The sequence below is a fragment of the Rissa tridactyla genome, chromosome 3 (genome assembly GCF_028500815.1).
Source record: "Rissa tridactyla isolate bRisTri1 chromosome 3, bRisTri1.patW.cur.20221130, whole genome shotgun sequence".
In the NCBI taxonomy this organism is placed as follows: Eukaryota; Metazoa; Chordata; class Aves; order Charadriiformes; family Laridae; genus Rissa; species Rissa tridactyla.
This window is the reverse complement of record NC_071468.1, coordinates 63,404,851-63,422,161: the sequence shown is the minus strand read 5'-3', so window position 1 is coordinate 63,422,161 and position 17,311 is coordinate 63,404,851. Positions and strand designations below refer to the sequence as shown.

General features: G+C 40.6%; 1 protein-coding gene across 2 annotated transcripts in view; it reads right to left on the bottom strand.

Annotated features, from left to right (window-relative positions):
• Positions 1–2,486: 2,486 nt before the first annotated feature.
• The window catches only part of IFNGR1 (interferon gamma receptor 1), a 30,392-nt gene continuing 15,567 nt past the window's right edge, over positions 2,487–17,311 (bottom strand). Inside the window, exons 6-8 of one of the 2 annotated variants that reach the window (XR_008465348.1) lie at positions 16,517–16,635; positions 8,768–10,158; positions 6,696–6,771 (exon numbers count right to left, since the gene is read on the bottom strand). Coding sequence is in view for 1 of the 2 variants with exons in the window: in XM_054194897.1 (XP_054050872.1) it covers positions 6,274–6,771; positions 16,517–16,635 (617 nt within the window). In the remaining variant the exon portion in view is untranslated. Of the gene's footprint in view, positions 6,772–8,767; positions 10,159–16,516; positions 16,636–17,311 lie in introns of both variants that reach the window. The other variant, XM_054194897.1, reaches the window with a different exon arrangement.

Sequence of the window (17,311 nt, the reverse complement as noted above, 5' to 3'; positions counted from 1 at the left end):
AGTTTCGGAGGAAGCCAGGCTGACTTTCACTGCGCAGTGCGTGCCTTCACTGCTGCCCGCCCACAGGTACAAACTGTTCAGCTCTCACTGTTATAGGGCTTGGGTCAACATTTTAAAGATTATGGTTTGAAATTCCTGATGCTGTAGCTGCACCTTGACAGTGAGACATCTGAATGTAAAAAAGATGATCTGCTGAAGGCTCGCTGTGTCGAAAGTCATTATTTGCACATACAATATTCATTTAACGATGTGCAAGACACTTGAGTTGCACCAGAAATTTAGTAACCAACACTAATGTTCATTGGGAACTGTAGGTAACAACAACCCCCAAATTAGCTCAAAGCCTTTTATTTAAATGACAAGTTTCTTTAAAATTGTCAGTTTTTCTAATTTGCAGAGACATATGATTATTTTTTTTTCTATCCCTAAGGAGTGCTGTAGCTTGTTTCAGCTTGAGAAAAGACACGTTTTTCTTTAGGTTGCGGGTCCCTCACCAAACCATCTACAGACAAAAACCCACCAGCTCAGAGACACGTGGAATAAATACTCCGTAATTTGTTGGTTTTGCTTAGGTAATTCTTAATGGCATAGGAAAGGTGCCAGGTGACCACTTAGCCAGCAGAAACCCCAGATAAGCCTGGAAAGGTACAAAACCCAAACATTGCTCATGCTTTCTTGGTCCACCTACTAAAGTAAAGAAAGGAAGGCTCAAAGCAAAGTGCCGACGCTCGCTCTCTCCGCCACCAGAAGCAGCGGAGGCAACGCCTGAAATATTACCCGCGTGGGGAGGGCGACGACCTACGCGTTCATTTTTTTGTAGGCGGTGGCTGGAAGTCTGCGTGCCTGATCACGGCGGGCCTGTGCAGACCACAGACAGCCCCGGGCTGACTCATCAGGAGGTAGCACGAGAAGGGCGAGAGGCTGTGGGAAGAGGCGGAAGGAACTGGGATGCCTGCTTCCGCGGCTGTCATCAAGGCTCGGGCTGCTGCAGGAGGAGAGAATGGTTCTGGGTAGCTGCTTTGGGCAATAAAACTGGGAAAGGTGCAAGCTCCAGAGCTTTTCCTGGCCAAGGGAAAAAAAGAAAAAGAAGAAAAGAAAAAAAGAAAATGAAAAAAAGAAAAAGAAGAAAAGAAAAAAGAAAACGAAACTGCCTTTCACTCACCTCTTCTGCAAGTAGAAGTTTGTAAGCATCACACTTTCCGGTTCTGTCGTTGTCTTTCGAATTCTCAGTACCATCTATTACCCAAGGAGTGGGAACTCTAGAATAGGACTCTCTTCTGACAACAATCTTCACCACCGCCATCTCCAAATTACTACTGAATTTGTAAACATACTGTCATTTTACAAGTTTTTGTTGTTTGTTTGTCCTTTTTTTTTTTAAGTACAACATCTCAGATCTTGTGTGGATACAATCTCCTGGCATTCAGGACTTGGCGCGCTGAGCTTTTCAGGACAGACTCCTCCACGCTCAGCGCAGCTGGTTTTCACACTTCTCAAATGTGCGAGTTTCAAGCTTACTGCAATGTCACCATTTAACCAGAAAATTTAGATCACCCTGCGATACTTACTTGCCAAAAAGCTTTGTTGCATATTTTCTTACAGGAAATTAAATTTGGCACCTCTCAAATAAAATTGCTGGTTTTGCTGCATACCCTGAAGCAGTCGATAAAATCGCTCAGTAATTAGTGACCCAAATCCACAGAAAGTTCCAGTTTCTATTCAGACTGGGGGGGTGTGTGCGTGAGGAACAGGTACTGTACTAATGCCTGATATAAGGCCAGCCGGATTCCTGGGACGAACCCAGGTGGAAGGTGGGACTGAGGAACGGCAAAGGTGCTGACACCGCCCTCTAGCCATTCAGGCAAGCTTTTGCAGCCTGCCCTTACCTGTTCAAATTTATTTCACTTTTAACCACATTTGCAGCAGGTTGCAATTGTGGCTGTTGTTGTCACAGGCCTCAGCTCTAATGAATGTGGTCGCAAAAAGCACACAACGGTTCCTACCTTCTGGGATGGGACCGCACATCCTCCAGCCTTCCTACAATCAACGATTATTAACTTAAAAAAACCAAACAAACCCACCCCAAAACACTCAAAACCCCAAAACGTAACAGAGAACAGTCACACCTAGAATGAAAACACCGTGTATTAGATTTTTTCTTTTCACTCTGTATTTTCAATCTGAAAGGATCCCACGTACTCTTTGTGGAAGGGTATTTTTGAAGGAGCATAATTTGCATAAGCAACCTTTCAGAGGCTGTGCTCCTCAAGAGGTGTCAGCACAGGAAAAAGCACACGTGTTGCAAATATTTGGCAACTGGAGGATTAACTCTGCAGAACACACAACGACCTGGCGGGCAGCACCGCCTGGTCTGCCTGATCATCATTTGCTCTGCGTCTACTGCATTTCTTCTTTTAACCTGTGGCTGCACGGTAGAACGTAAGACTTCTTTGCCACCAAATAAGAAGAAAAAGGTGAGCACACACTTTTGTCTTTGAGATTTTTTTTAATTCAACGTAAAAACATTTAGAATTTACAGTATTTACAAGTCATTTAGTTACAAATTTCAGACAAGAACCAAAGTATGTTCAGCAGGCCCATTATGGATAATTACGTTTCTAAAGCCAGGAGGACTCGCATTATAAAATACTTTCTAGGGGTAAAGAACTCTTAGAATAAATTGCCTGATGGGGTTGTGGAGTCTTTAGTCAAACACGCAGGAGGAGTGATGCAGTTCTGGGGAGAAGATGAACCGTAGACCCCTGGAGGTCCAACCTAGCCCAATGATCACATCCATTTGGAGAATATAGAAATTGTATTAATAACCAAGGGCTTCATAGTTAAAGGACTGGTTTTTTTAAAACCACACTAAAGAAATCTATGCAGCTCACTTATTTTATAAGATGAAAGTTGCTTTGTGTTTGTTGTTTTGTGGGGTTGTTTGTTTTTAGACATGCTGAAACTATTAATTGAATCAAGTACAACAACTCTTCTTTATTAATACTAAACTGTTTACATGGCACCACTTCAGAGCAACTGGTTATTTCTAGCCTCGAGAAAAACAGCTCTTCTCATGCAAGTTTCTCTTCCTGCAATCTTAACTAGTGAAGGACTACATACAAATACGCACATCTGTTCTAAGCAACTAGGACGCTACAAGATGTCTTATTTCAACAGATGGCAGTAGATTTGACAAGAGTTAGTTTTTTAAACTACATTATTGATTTATGTGGAAAAAACATAAAAGCAGAACATCCGATGCTTCTGTGCCAGCGTGCAGTATTACCACAAAACTTCATTCTTAATTGCTGATCTGATAATAAAAAGTTACAATGTCCATCCAAAATCAAGAACTAAAGAACTTAGAAAAGTTGTCAGAAAAGTTTTGTGATGCAATTTCTCATACACAGGATACAATGTTTTGGAGTCTCGTATTCCATCATCTCCCAAATCACCTTTTAGGAGACAGGAAGGGAGGAATGTGAGTGGTGGTGACAAAGTAAAGTCACCTGAAACAGCTCGAAGTAGTGAAACCTTCTGTGTATGTCATATTGGATACCTGATACATCTGTAAAAGGCACGAATATGAAATGATGTTGAACATGTAAATGTTAGGCACTGATATCCTGTGTCAAGGTGCTACGCATGAATATCCAGAAGCTTGAACAAACTACTTCTTCATCACAAGAATAAAAATTTATTAATTTAAACTAATTTAATAGTTAAGTGAAAATGCATGGATAAATACTACCTGACACCTCCCCAACCACGTGGCTCAGATATTTGGTATTAGAGTAGTGCAAAAGCAAGGCTAATTAGCCGTAGCTGGTAAGGCATTTCCACGTTCCCTGTCCCAAGAAGTCCTCACACTGCAGGCTGCTGAACTGTATCCTAGCAGAAATGTCATCATGAACTTGCCGTTTTTAGGCTCTCTCCTAACACCACCACTAGCAACTGCTAGAATCAAGACTGGGGAAAACAGAGCTTAATGACCCAGGGAACACATTCTTGTCTCAATGTGGTCTCATGTTTTCAGCTAGTCACAGCTACTAAGAGAAACTGGTGCTTTGCACACCTTTAAACTTCTTTACTTCACAGTTATAAAACCTGCAAGTTGGCCTGACCAATTTAAACACCTAAACTATCCCCATGGTACTGGATACTTGTTAAGTACACAGCGCACAGAGGACATACCTGCAAGGAGGGTGATAATTCAGTAGCTTTTGTAATTACACTTCTGAATTTTTCACAAAAAAAAACCCTAACACATTTAACTCCGCAATAGTTACAAGAAGAGGTCAGTTGTGTGCACATATATATCTATATCTAGGTATGCTGTATAGCACAAAGCACTCAGACTCCTGCGCCTGATTTTCAGCTTACAGAGTAACAGTGTCTTTCCATGCTATGTAACTACCCCCCCGCCAAGAGAGTTATTTTCTGCACTTCTGCAAAGCTGATATCTACACACCAGTGGATGCTAAGCAGTTAGTCACCAGCATTGCCTTCTAGGAACTCAACCCAGAACGTGACATTGAAGAAGTTACCAGGGGGTCTCCCTACATTTGAACATAATGCAGACTTGAATCAAAGCCAGCTAATGCATACTGAAATCCTTCTAGTTGGGCTAGGACACCATAACTACAAAATTCACCTGTTTGATTTGGCTTTTCCTAAAGTTATCAAAACCCTGCTAACAGATCTGTTATCTTCCCATGAGTAGAGAATAGAAAAATAGCTATTGTGTTTAAATCATTGGCAATTGAGTATGTACCGCTGTGGTTAATGTCTGATATCTGCAGGAATGGAAGCAGTCCAGAAACTGCTGTATAAACAAACTTTATCTTAGGAATACTCATGCCACTGAGAAATGTAAGGACAGAAGTACTATGATATTGCTTTTCCTTTAAATCACCTTCTATAACATGCAAACATTTCTGATAATCCTACAAAAAATGTCTTTTAAAACAAAGACACAATTTTGTATAAATGCACCACCTTGTGTCTGTAAAACATACTTTTTTTCCCTGAACTAAGCTTCATTAAGAATTATTGTAAGCATTTCCCACAAACAGGAAATACCGATGAAGACTTGGCTAAAGGGAAATAACTGGATTGCAGGCACTAGACTCAGAAGTTTTTAAATATAAAAAAAATAAAATCCTTACCCTTTGGTTTTCAAAACTACAATCTCATGCTACAAAATTCAGAGGCCTGTCAGGTGACAGTAAGTTCCGAACCACAACTTACCACACTACTTTTCTATTGTCTTGAGATGTATTTTTAGAGGGAGATAACATGTGTAGTTCTATTAAAAAAAAATAAAAAAATCACACCGTTCTAAGAATTAGCATAAAAATGCTCTGGAGGAAAACAGGCTTTTGAATTTTGAAAACATTTTCTGAAGAATTTGTGCAACCACCCAATATACACTTTTCTTCCAATGATGATCAGCCAGCATGCTAATACAGGAATTATCCAGAATGTGACATGGTTACACAATGTATCCAGGTGATCCAAATGTATGCAGCTATACACAAATAACAGCACTTTTAGAAACAGCTTCTTTAGTCACAAGACTTATGTTACAAAGGAAAAAGTCTATCACATACTCACTGAAATGTATAAAGTAAGTACATACTTCTAGTTGCAGAGAAGACTATAAATAACCGTGTTTTGGCCATGAAACCAAATTCTTAAGATATACAGGAAAAGGTTATAGGCATATTCTTACCTGAAAGAAATAGTAGCATTTCATTTAATACAAAAATACTCTTAAAGAAGGAAAAAAAACCAAGCAGGAGAACACCTCCAATAAAGGCAAAAACTCTCAAATATTTCTTGCACGTCTCTACTGTAACCAAGTGAAGGACTTCGTAAGCATAATGTTCATCAAATTAATTTTGAAAAAGATTTGACATAGAAGGGAATAATGACATAGCTGCTGTTTTAAACTCCTTCATGAAGTCTGTTCTCCATAGACTACTGTTAAAAAAGCAGAGGGCTATTTCAAATAGGAAATTGTGATTTATGTCATATACACAAACACGTCTAAAAGTAGTTATTATGAAATTTCCCCCCACTTTTTATGCTGTTCTCAGCACTACTTTCAGTCCCATTTCAGGATCCCACTGTACTAAGTTGTGTACTGGTTACTCTGGTTGGATCAGAACAAGTACAACTTGTAGATGTTCATAATATAACCCAGGCTTTCCAAAGTCTTCAGTAATGCCGTTCTTCCTGAGTTCTGCTTAAACACTTCAGCTATCCTTGTTAGTCAGTTGGTCTGTAAGCAATCACAGGCTGTTCTTCACCAACATCTATCAACATATCTAATGGAACATGAGGCTTGTCATAGCCAGAAAACTTGAGGCTGCTGCTTGGAATGACTGTTTGTTGTATTTCTGTGTCAGAAACCTCTGGACCTGAAGAATTAATGCATATATCCATTTGGCTGTGGTCAGAAATGAAATAACTGTCCTTTACTTTGCGATTCTGTTCATCATCAGAAGACACCTCTTCTGTGCTTTCCTGCACAGACACCTCTTCTGCTTTGGCTGGTGCCTCTGGGAGAGGAACAGAAGACGCTCCTTCACTGGAATTCTCACAACTAACAGCTTCTTCTTGTGGCTCCACCTCCAGTGAGGTTACTTCATCATTATTCACTGGCGATGCTGACTGGCCTGGCACAAAGCTTATTACAGATACGTATTTTGGCTCCGATTTTGATTCTAGAATGCTGTCTGTGTTCAGGTTTCTTATCACACTGACCTTAAATGGAAAAAAAACATCACTTTTAGTTCTACATAATCTACTAAATTATTTGCTTTATCTTCTGTCAAAGTTTAGAGGTTAAAACATAAAAAGATACAAGTTCATAACACAATTTTAATGTCATTATAACCAATCCCAACAGAAGTTAGTAAATTTACAATTTGGCAAGGTCACTAGCCTATATCTGTGACTTCAACTGTTTAATACCATTATGCAAGATCTTAAAAATGCTTTCTATGTGCAAACACATTTGCAAGGACCAAATAATCCATTTCACGTCACCCACTGTATTTTAAGTCATTTGAAGTTTGCAACATGGAGGAGAACAGGAAAGGAAGAAAAAGCTGTAATACTCTTCAACCATCTGGGGAAATCTTTCATACTTTATAGCTAATGAGCAGAACTTGCAATGCCTGTAATATTTTGTGGCAACTGTCCCAACTGGGAGAGAAGTGAACTTGGGAAAGAGATCTTTAAAATGATACGAGAATGTTTATGCATACCCAGTAGTCACATCTATGCTGAAGTCTTCCTAGTTATTTCACCTGTGCCACTAAGCACTCCCTCAATGTTGCAACAAACGTCAATATTTTACTTTTAAACCCCTCCACAGGAAGAACATATAAATTCCTTCGATGGCCAGGCTCCAGATTTTTTTAAAGGATTATGACATGTCTGCAGGCTGTTTAGATTCTTCTGATTTGTTTTTTTAGAAGGTGTTTTCAAGAATAGATATGAAAAACAAAGTAGGGTAAATTTCCATCTGCATGATGGTGTTCTCTAAAGCTAACAGAAAGCATAGAGAGAAAAGGTTACTCAATTTATAGTGTCCTTTTCCGAATTTTGTAATTCATTATATATGTGTATTGCAGACTATCAAGTACTACAGATAGGCCAATTTCTCAATAAAATCATAGGATCATAGAAAGTTTGGGTTGAAAAGGACCTTTAAAGATCATCTAGTCCAACACTCCTGCAATGAGCAGGGACATCTGCAATTAGATCAGGCTGCTCAGAGCCCCGTCCAACCTGACCTTGAATGTTTTCAAGGATGGGGCATCTACCACCTCTCTGGGCAACCTGTGCCAGGGTTTCACCATCCTCAGCGTAAAAGTTTCCTTCTTATATCTAGTCTAAATCTTCCCTCTTTTAGTTTAAAGCCATTACCCCTTGTCCTATCACAACAGGCCCTGATAAAAAGTTTGTCCCCATCTTTCCCATAGCCCTCTTTAAGTACTGAAAGACCACAATAAGGTCTCCCCAGAGCCTTTTCTTTTCCAGTCTGAACAACCCAAACTCTCTCAGCCTGTCCTCACAAGAGAGGTGCTCCAGCCCTCTGATCCTTTTCGTGGCCCTCCTCTGGACCTGCTCCAACAGGTCCATGTCTTTCCTGTGCCATGGACTCCAGAGCAGGATGCAGCACTCCAGGTAGGGTCTCACCAGAGCAGAGTGGTAGAATCACTTCCTTCAACATGCTGGCCACGCTTCCTTTGATGCAGCCCAGGATATGGTTGGCTGCCTGGGCTGCAAACGCCCAGTGTCAGCTCATGTACAGCTTTTCATCCACCAGTACCCCCAAGTCTTTCTCGGCACGGTGACTCTCAATCCCTTCATCCCCCAGCCTGTATTGATACTGGGGGTTGCCCCAACCCAGGTGCAGGGCCCTGCACTTGGCCTTGTTGAAGCTCATGAGGTTCACACAGGCGCACTTCTCGAGCTTATCCAGGTCCCTTTGGATGACATGCCATCCCTCATGTGTGTCAACCACACCACTCAGCTTGGCATCATCCACAAACTTGCTGGGGTGCACTTGATCCCACTGTCTATGTCATTGATGAAGATATTAAACAGTACTGGTCCTAATACGGACCCCTGAGGAGCACCAATTGTCACCGATCTCCATCTGGACACTGAGCCATTGACCACTGTCCTCTGGATGCAACCATCCAACCAATTCCTCATCCAACAAACAGCGCACCCATAAAATCCATACCTCTTCAACTGAGAAAGGATGTTGTGGGGGACCACGTCAAAGGCCTTACAGAAGTCCAGATGACACATCCATAGCTCTTCCCTTGTCCACTGATGTAGTCACTCCATCACAGAAGGCCACTAGGTTGGTCAGGCAGGACTTGCCCTTAGTAAAGCCATACTGGCTATCTTGAATCACCTCCCTGTCCTCTATGTGCCTTAGCATAGCTTCTAGGAGGATCTGTTCCATGGCCTTTCCCAGGCACAGAGGTGAGGCTGACAGGGCAGCAGTTCCCAGGGTCCTCCTTTCTATCTTTTTTTAAATGGGTGCAATGTTTCCCTTTTTCCAGTCACCAGGGGCTTCACCTGACTGCTGCAACTTTTCAAATATCAAGGAGAGTGGCTTGGCAACTACAGCAGCCAATTCCATCAGGACTCTGGGATGCATCTTGTCAGATCCCATAGACTTCTGTATGTTCAGGTTCCTCAGGTGGTCATGAACCTGATCTTCTCTTACAGTGGGAGGGACTTTGCTCACCCCGTCCCTGCCTTGTGGTCCATCCACTCGAGAGGCAAAGGAAGAGAGGTTGCCAGTGAAGACTGAGGCAAAAAAATTGTTGAGTAACAGCCTTCTCCTTGTCCATTATTACCAGTTTGCCAGTCGTGCTCATTGGCGAGGGAGGTGTACACTTTCTTTGACCTTCCTTTTCTGGGTGACATACCTGTAGAAGCCCTTCTTATTATCCTTTGCATCCCTTGCCGAGTTCAGCTCCAGCTGTGTCTTGGCATTCCTATGCCATCTCTATACAACTGGGTAGTGTCCCAATACTTTTCCCAGAATACCTGTCCCTGCTTCCACTGCCTGTGCATTGCTTTCTTGCCCTTTTGTTTGACCAGCAGGTCTTGACTCAGACATGCCAGTCTCTTGCCCTCCTTTCCCGATTTCTTACACCTGGGGATAGAGAGCTCTTGTGCTCTGTGGAAAGCATCCTTAAAGATCTGTCAACTCTGTTCTGCTCTCTTGCCCCAGAGGGCAGTTTCCCACGGGGTCCTTTTGACTGACTCCTTGAACAGCTGGAAGTTTGCTTTCCTAAAATTCAGGGTCCTGACTTTACTCTTTGCCTGACCCATATCCTTCAGGACTGCAAACTCCACCAGTGCATGATCACTGCAGCCCAGGCTGCCCCCAATGTTGATGTCACCAATTAGCTCACTTACATTGGTGACCATTAGGTCCAGTATCACAGCTCCTCTGATAGGGTTGTCTATTACCTGGCTTAAGTTGTTACCCTCCATGCACTCCACGAGTGTCCTGGATTGCCTACAGCTCACCATGCTATTTTTCCAGGAGAAGTCAGGGTAGTTGAAGTTCCCCAGGAGGACGAGAGCCTGCAAGCGCGATGCCTCCTCTAGCTGGAATAAGAAGGTTTTGTCAATAGGCTCCCCTTGATCATGAGGCCTGTAGCAGTCACCAGCCACAAGGTTCCCTTTGTTGCTTCGGTCTCTGGTTCCTACCCATATGCTTTCAACCTGTTCGCGGCTATTCTTCAGAGACAGCTCTTCACACTCTATCCATTTCTCTAAGTAGAGAGCAATGCTTACGCCCCTCCGACCTCACCTGTCCCTTCTGCAGAGCCTGAAGTCATTGATAGCTGCGCTCCAGTCATGGAATTTGTCTAACCAGGTTTCAGTAATGGCAACTAGGTTGTAGCTTTCTAGCAGCACAGTGGCTTCCAACTCCTCCTGTTTGTTGCCAATGCTGTCTGCATTGGTGTAGAGGCACTTCAGCTGGGCTGTTGGCTGTGTCACCCTCTTAGAGAAACACCCCTTAATCCCTTTGTGGTATTTCACTGGTGTATTCCTCTTGGATCCTATTACTTCAGGAGCCCCTGGCTCGTCTCTGTATGACAACTGTGCTGCAGTGTAGCCAGCACACCTCAGAACAACATGTACACAATCACTGTTTTCTGAGATAGTTTGTAAGAAAATAATCTGACTGAAAATACAGGTTGAGGCAAATTTGGAAGAAAGGGATGTAGGTAGGAGGAGAAAAAGAATGCTGTCTAAGAAGAGCTACAAATAGGCAAAAAGAACCTCCCAGTCCGTATTAGTGTAAGAACCGAGAGCGCCACCAAAACCAGATGATCAAATCTGACTGTGCCTTTCAAGAATCTTCCTTGACCAGAAGGATGTAAAGCTGTATCTTTACATTCATACCTTCAGAGTGTGCTGACTATGAAAAACTTGCCTTCATCTCTCACTTCAGCTTCATATCATTCCCCTCAGTTGTCCTGATATATGTTGATGGTAATGTGGTTTATGCTGGAACAATGAAACTACTGGATTTTAAAAATAAAAACCAAACAAAAAAACCCCAACAACAAACACCACCACAAAGCAAACAAACACTCCCTGGAGAGAGTTAATTTGTAATATAAGTGAGTTTTACAAACAGCTGTGTTAGCACCACTAAGGCAAGATGATCCCCTTGGGAATCAAGGGCTGTCCCTGGAAAAGTAGTAAAAAGAGCATTAAGGTGGCTCCTGACACTAAGAATACACCACACTACAACCTAGCTGCCATTCAGCCATCATTCTCTCTAGATGTTCATTTTTTGTTATGTGGAAACAGTCAGAATATGATATGAAGAATATTCAGAGTACTTTCCATAAGTATCTATAAAAATCACCTGTTCATAATGAGGAAATGCTTAAAAGATAGTTGCAGAAACCAGAATACAATCAATAATGCGTAGATAGTGAAAATGTTACAAATAGCTGGTAGGATTAACATACCTTTTGAAAACCCATTTATACAGATACATGAAAAGATACTGGATACTTAAGCTATACACCAACACTGACCTTGAAGGAACCAGCATCTGTAGATTTTTCGGGGTAGCAAAAATCTGATTCCAACAGTCACACATTAAGTGACAGGAGAATAAAAATGTCTGTGTAAGATGGAATACTTGAGGAATGTGAATTAAAACAAAATGCTATACTATGACTATGGCTGCATTTACAACTTCCCATCTCTCCCTGTGCTAGTACATCCTACACTAAAGTTAAAACCAAAACCCAACAAGATCTCATTTCTGTCGTTTTAGGATTTTCACATGGCTCTAAAAATCATAGTGTTAAAATGTGTTAAGGGAACACTTTGTACTATACACAGATGCTGCATTTCACAGTGCCAGCTGGCAACACTTAGAGATAGACCCCAAGGATTAAACAAGTACTCTCTATACAATTACATCCAAGACTTTCTTTCTTCAAAAAGGAAAAGACGTTTTTCTTGTGGCAAGATGGTGCAAAGACACTCCTATTCCCATCCACGAAAGAAGGAAGCCATCAGAAGAAAAAATTCTTGTGGGTTTCCTGGTACCAAAGGTTCTTTAAGAGTCACTGAGTCATGACTACAAGACAATTTAGCAATTCACGCGGTTACTTCTAGCTTCAAAGAGAAGAACCACAGCTTGCTACACTAACTATAATGCTATTCAAAGCATCTCAAGTAACAAGGGTAATTAAGATATGGTTGCTATTTGATGAAAAGTATTTACTGTAAGTTAATATTTTCCTTTTGTGTATATTATCTAATACTAGCAAACTGACTGCCTGTGAGCTTAAGCTGGATGTCAGCAGTATTTCCTGGCATGTACAGGTGCTCAAATATCTTCCTGTCTCCAATGATAGCACCTGAGCTTTCAGGTCTTTCACTACCTCAATAGACTAGGGAGATACACCGGTGGAAACCAGGCTCAAGGATACATATAAATAACATATCTCAAGGAATCCATAACAGTTAAGGTAATCAACGCTTCCTTTCTTAACTTTCTTTTCTAAGGGCTTGTCCACCTATGAATTCCCAGTAATTTTCAGGTGCACATTTTCTGGAGAAGAGTTTGAGAAGTCCATTTCAAATCTTATTAGGACCTTGAAAAAAATCTGCATGGCCTTTGCACGGTTCCACAACAAATTAATGCTGTGTAAATGTATAAAGGGAAGACTGCTTAACTGCTCTACAGATGATCACAGGAAAAAAAAAAACAAACCATCTTCACTAAAGCTAATGAAGCAGCTTCTCTCTTATAAGATGACAATTATTTGTGGCAAATACCAGTCAAAATTTACGGGAACAATTACAATTCCTCTGAATCAAAAATATATGTTGTATAACCAAAAAAAGCCAGAGTCACAAAGAAAATTCTTAAGTGTTTTGTGAATATCCGTTAAGTGTTCTACAAATATAGTGAGAGAACAAAGCCTTGTCACTGCTGTCAGACTCAGAAAAAGCACCAGCAGACAGCAGAAAAGTTGACTTAAGTTTGAGCTACAAATCAAAATTGATGCTTTTCAATGAATCTTTCTCTCACAGAGTGGGTGTTTTCTATCCACTAAAATATTTGCCAGCATTTAAAGATAAGAGGCACTGAAAAAAAAAAGAGACAGTGAAGTGAAAGCAGACAGAGATGCCCAGAGTATTAGTAAATTAAGGCCAGGCTCCTTTTAAAGTGGATAAGCCCTTATCACAAATCTTACAACAAAACTGTAGTACAGGATAAATCACACACAGGACAAATTGGAAAGACTAAAGACGGTGGGTGGAAGGAGACAGCCTCTTGAAATACTTTTAATGAGAGAAATTAAAGAAAATGAACGGCTCTAACTACAGGTGGACTGCTGAAACATCAGATTCCTGTGATCCAGCAGAAGACTAGCATGATGAAGTCTTGTGAAGGAATCTGTCCCGTTTCACTAGATGCATATTCCTGGTAGGATCCTACTATGACTAATGATGTTTAAAACATGTAAATGAACATTTTCTCTAATAAAGGTAATCCTTTGTTAGTTGTACAGCAAGTTGCACTGTGGAAGTAGGACCTGTACATGACTGATGTTATTTTTGGGAGTCACAAACAGCATAGAAAAGACAATATAAAAGCTCTTGAGATCTAAATGGCAATAGATTTTTTTTTCCTTTTCTTTGGGTACATGAGACTCTCAGCAAAGACAGCTGCTTGATGGTTACTCTTTCTTATTTTTCCTTCTGTTGGAGAATTCCAACTTGCTGAAAGTCACTCAAATGATGTTTTAGCATCTACCTAAAGCTGACAGGAAGCAGATCACCGGAAGGCAGCAGTGCAAAGGTAGGACACCTCGCCCAGCCTTTTAACAGGTGGAAAATCTCCCTAGATGATTCATTTCCAAACAAGCTCAGGTGAAGCACAATGGTCATAACCAGTACAGAAAGAAGTATTTATCACACATTCAAAGGTCAATGACAGGCTCTTAGCTCCAAGAAGTCTACAGGGGCAAGTTTAATAATACGAAGCTATCATACATATCATTTACATTGTTTATTAATTACTTAAACTGAGTAATTATAAAAATAATCAATAATTAATCGTGTTATTAATTATTCATTTTACATTCACACATTATTGGAGATATTTGTGATGTGTAAATGTGTGGGGCTTAGGGGAATGGTTTAGTGGTGGACTTGGCAGTGCTAGGTGTTGGTTGGACTTGATGATCTTAACAGTCTTTTCCAACCTAAACAACTCTATGATTATTCATATCACCTGTACTGAAGCTAAGCTTGTGAGCTTTGCAATTTATATCTTTCACTAGAGACTTCAATGGAAATCAACAGAATCAAAGAGTATCCTGAGTTGCAAGGGATCCACGAGGACCACGGAGTCCAACTCCTGACCCCGGGCAACCTAGAAGTTAAACCATACATCTAAGAGCATGGTCCAAATGCTTCTTGAACACTGACAGGTTCGAGGTCATAACCACTTCCCTGGGGAACTTGTCTTAGTGCTTGACCACACAGGTAACAATATTTATAAATAGTTACAGGTTTCATTCAGCTCCTTAGCAACAAAGTATGATGCAGAATGTGAACCAGACTGTGGTACGCTGGAAGTTAAGAATCACAAGATAACATACAGCCCTGTAAATTGAGAATATGGGCACACAAATGAGTTTCTTCAAGGTGAGGTAAAGTGTGATCTTGGAGGATGCATCAGGAAGCTCACAGGAGTTAAGGAGCACACAACCTATTTGTGTGATATTCTTTTTCCTGATCCCTTAGATGCAATACCACAGTAGTACTGGGAAGCCAGAATAACTATGGATCCATTGAGCATAGCACTGTCATTCTGGATGAGCTGACTTTTTCTATAATGAACAATCTTCACAAAAATTACTGTGCGTATGTAGGACATGTTAGGTATTCAGACAGTTACATACTGGTGTGAAGATGAAAAAAAAATCTGCAGTCTCACTTTTTCTATTGGCTTCTGTGTTTTGATATTGGAGTCTAGCTGCAAATTCCGTCAGACAGGTTTCTCTCATGATTTTTTTAAAGTTTACAGTGTGAATGGCTATCTCTGAACTAGTGTCACGGCTCCATCACTTTCCATGGAAAGAAATAGGCATTTTAGAGAATGTTTTGTCTGACCAGAAGTGCATATTATTTTAGAATGAGATTAATCATCTTGTGCTGCACAAATTGATGGATTAGATTACTGCTTACTACAAAGGGACCTAGCTAGCATCGCTGGCTTGGATATCTATGCTTAATCAGAGCAATCTCACCTCCTAATATTCTATTGAAAAAAGAGAAGGCTCCAGGGGGATCTTAGGCATTGAGCTACCCCTGCACTATGAAGGAGTCACTTCTAAGGGTTTTGAAGAACATGAAATTGAAGATCATTGCTTCTCCTCTCGAGAAGTCTTATGACACTTCCTGCATCTGCTGAGAGGATACACTCTTGATATGATTCCCATTTACCACTGCCTCACATAGCAGTTCTTGAAAGCTGTTTCAACTGCTACTGATCGATCAGTTGCTGTGACTAATGAGACACCAGGAGGACATTATAACAATACTTGTCAGATACTCTGCCTCTTGTCTGATGTGGAAGCAAGGAGCGCTGATGCTGTTTAAGGAACATCCACTCCGTTTCCTCCTAAGGATGGCTACAGAGAGCTTTCTAAGATGCAGCAGCTGATGACCCCTCTTCCCCATGACTGCTCAGTGTGAGAACAAATTTCCTCTAGCTGTTCTTCCTTCTCCTACAGCACTATTACTCCACCCCTCCCCTTACTCTGCACATCGCTTTAAGAACATTGTAGCCCTTAGCAGTATCACAGTATTACCATGTAATGATGGAATCTTAGAGGTGCCCAGTGACAGGACAAAAGGAAATGGGCACAAACTGAAACATTTGGAATTTTATCTGAATCTAAGAAAATAATTTTTAGTGTGAGGGTGATTAAACACTGGAAAAAGTTGCCCAGACTAGTTGTGGAATCTCCTTCCTTGGAGGCATTCAAAACCCAACTGGATAAAGTCCTGAGCAACCTGCTAACGCTGACCTCATTTGAGCAAAAAGGGTTGGACTAGATGATCTCAAAAAGTCTCTTCTAACCTCAGTGATTCTGTGTCTCTGCTACTAGAATGAATACAAATCTGTCTCTGGACACACACATTGAGTTTTTAAGAACTAAGCTTTCAAACTAGACCAACTACTGCTACTTCAGTTAAAAAGACACTGAAGTCTAGTCCTAAAACAAATACAAGGCGTCTGTTTGCCGAGGCTGTCAGAATATTAGACTGGTATAAAACCTAAACATCTATGAGACCATGGTAAAACATAAAAAAATTTTAAAAAGAGACAGGCATAAAGATGTTATAGTTATAAAAGTCACCTAGTTGGATATTAAAAATCTGACACAGATAAGAAGCCTGAACTTACCAAAGACTTAGGCAGCTTTATGTTCTTCTTCCTTAGTTTCTTGCAGCCACAACATACTGTCAACATTATACTCAGGCTCAGAATAACAACAACACACGGAATGAAGATATATTGTGTGCCTAAAAAGTTAGAGCAAAATCTGTTAGGAAGTTTGGAAAAATAAACCACTGCTATATCATTTAGAATAACTCCAAAAACTGTAAGAGCTCAGAATACTTAGCTGTAATGTGTGAATTTGTCAGTTTATCACCTTTTTTCACTCAAGAAAACTTAATTTATAAAGCATTGTATCAAGTAAATAAAAATTAGAATATAGAAGATTTTCAACTTACATAAACACAATGATGTTTTTATAGAGGTAAGGAATTGTATAACTGATTTTTTTGTTCCTTAGAGATGACAGACGGGGATGAAATGATTTGTATGTTTTCTATGAGATAGCATATGAACTGACAGAATAATTACACATAGTCTATGTATAATAAAATTAAAATCTTCCAAAACATAGAATTGTCAACCATTACTTGTAAGATTCCACTAGTCTGACTCTCCTTAATGTCCTCCCCCTCAATCATACCACTGCACTTGTGCACAAAAGAACACACACAACTGCTTCTAGCTATTTTCTCTCTTTTCTCTAATGAAGTTTTGGGCTATAATGAAGTAACATTAAGAAGTTTGTAAGAGGTCATCAGAGATATAAAGTCGGGTCACTAGCTGCCTTTGTTCTCTTTAATTTAATACCAATGAAGCATGAAAAGCACCCCAAAAGAGTCAGGATTACTTGAAAATAAT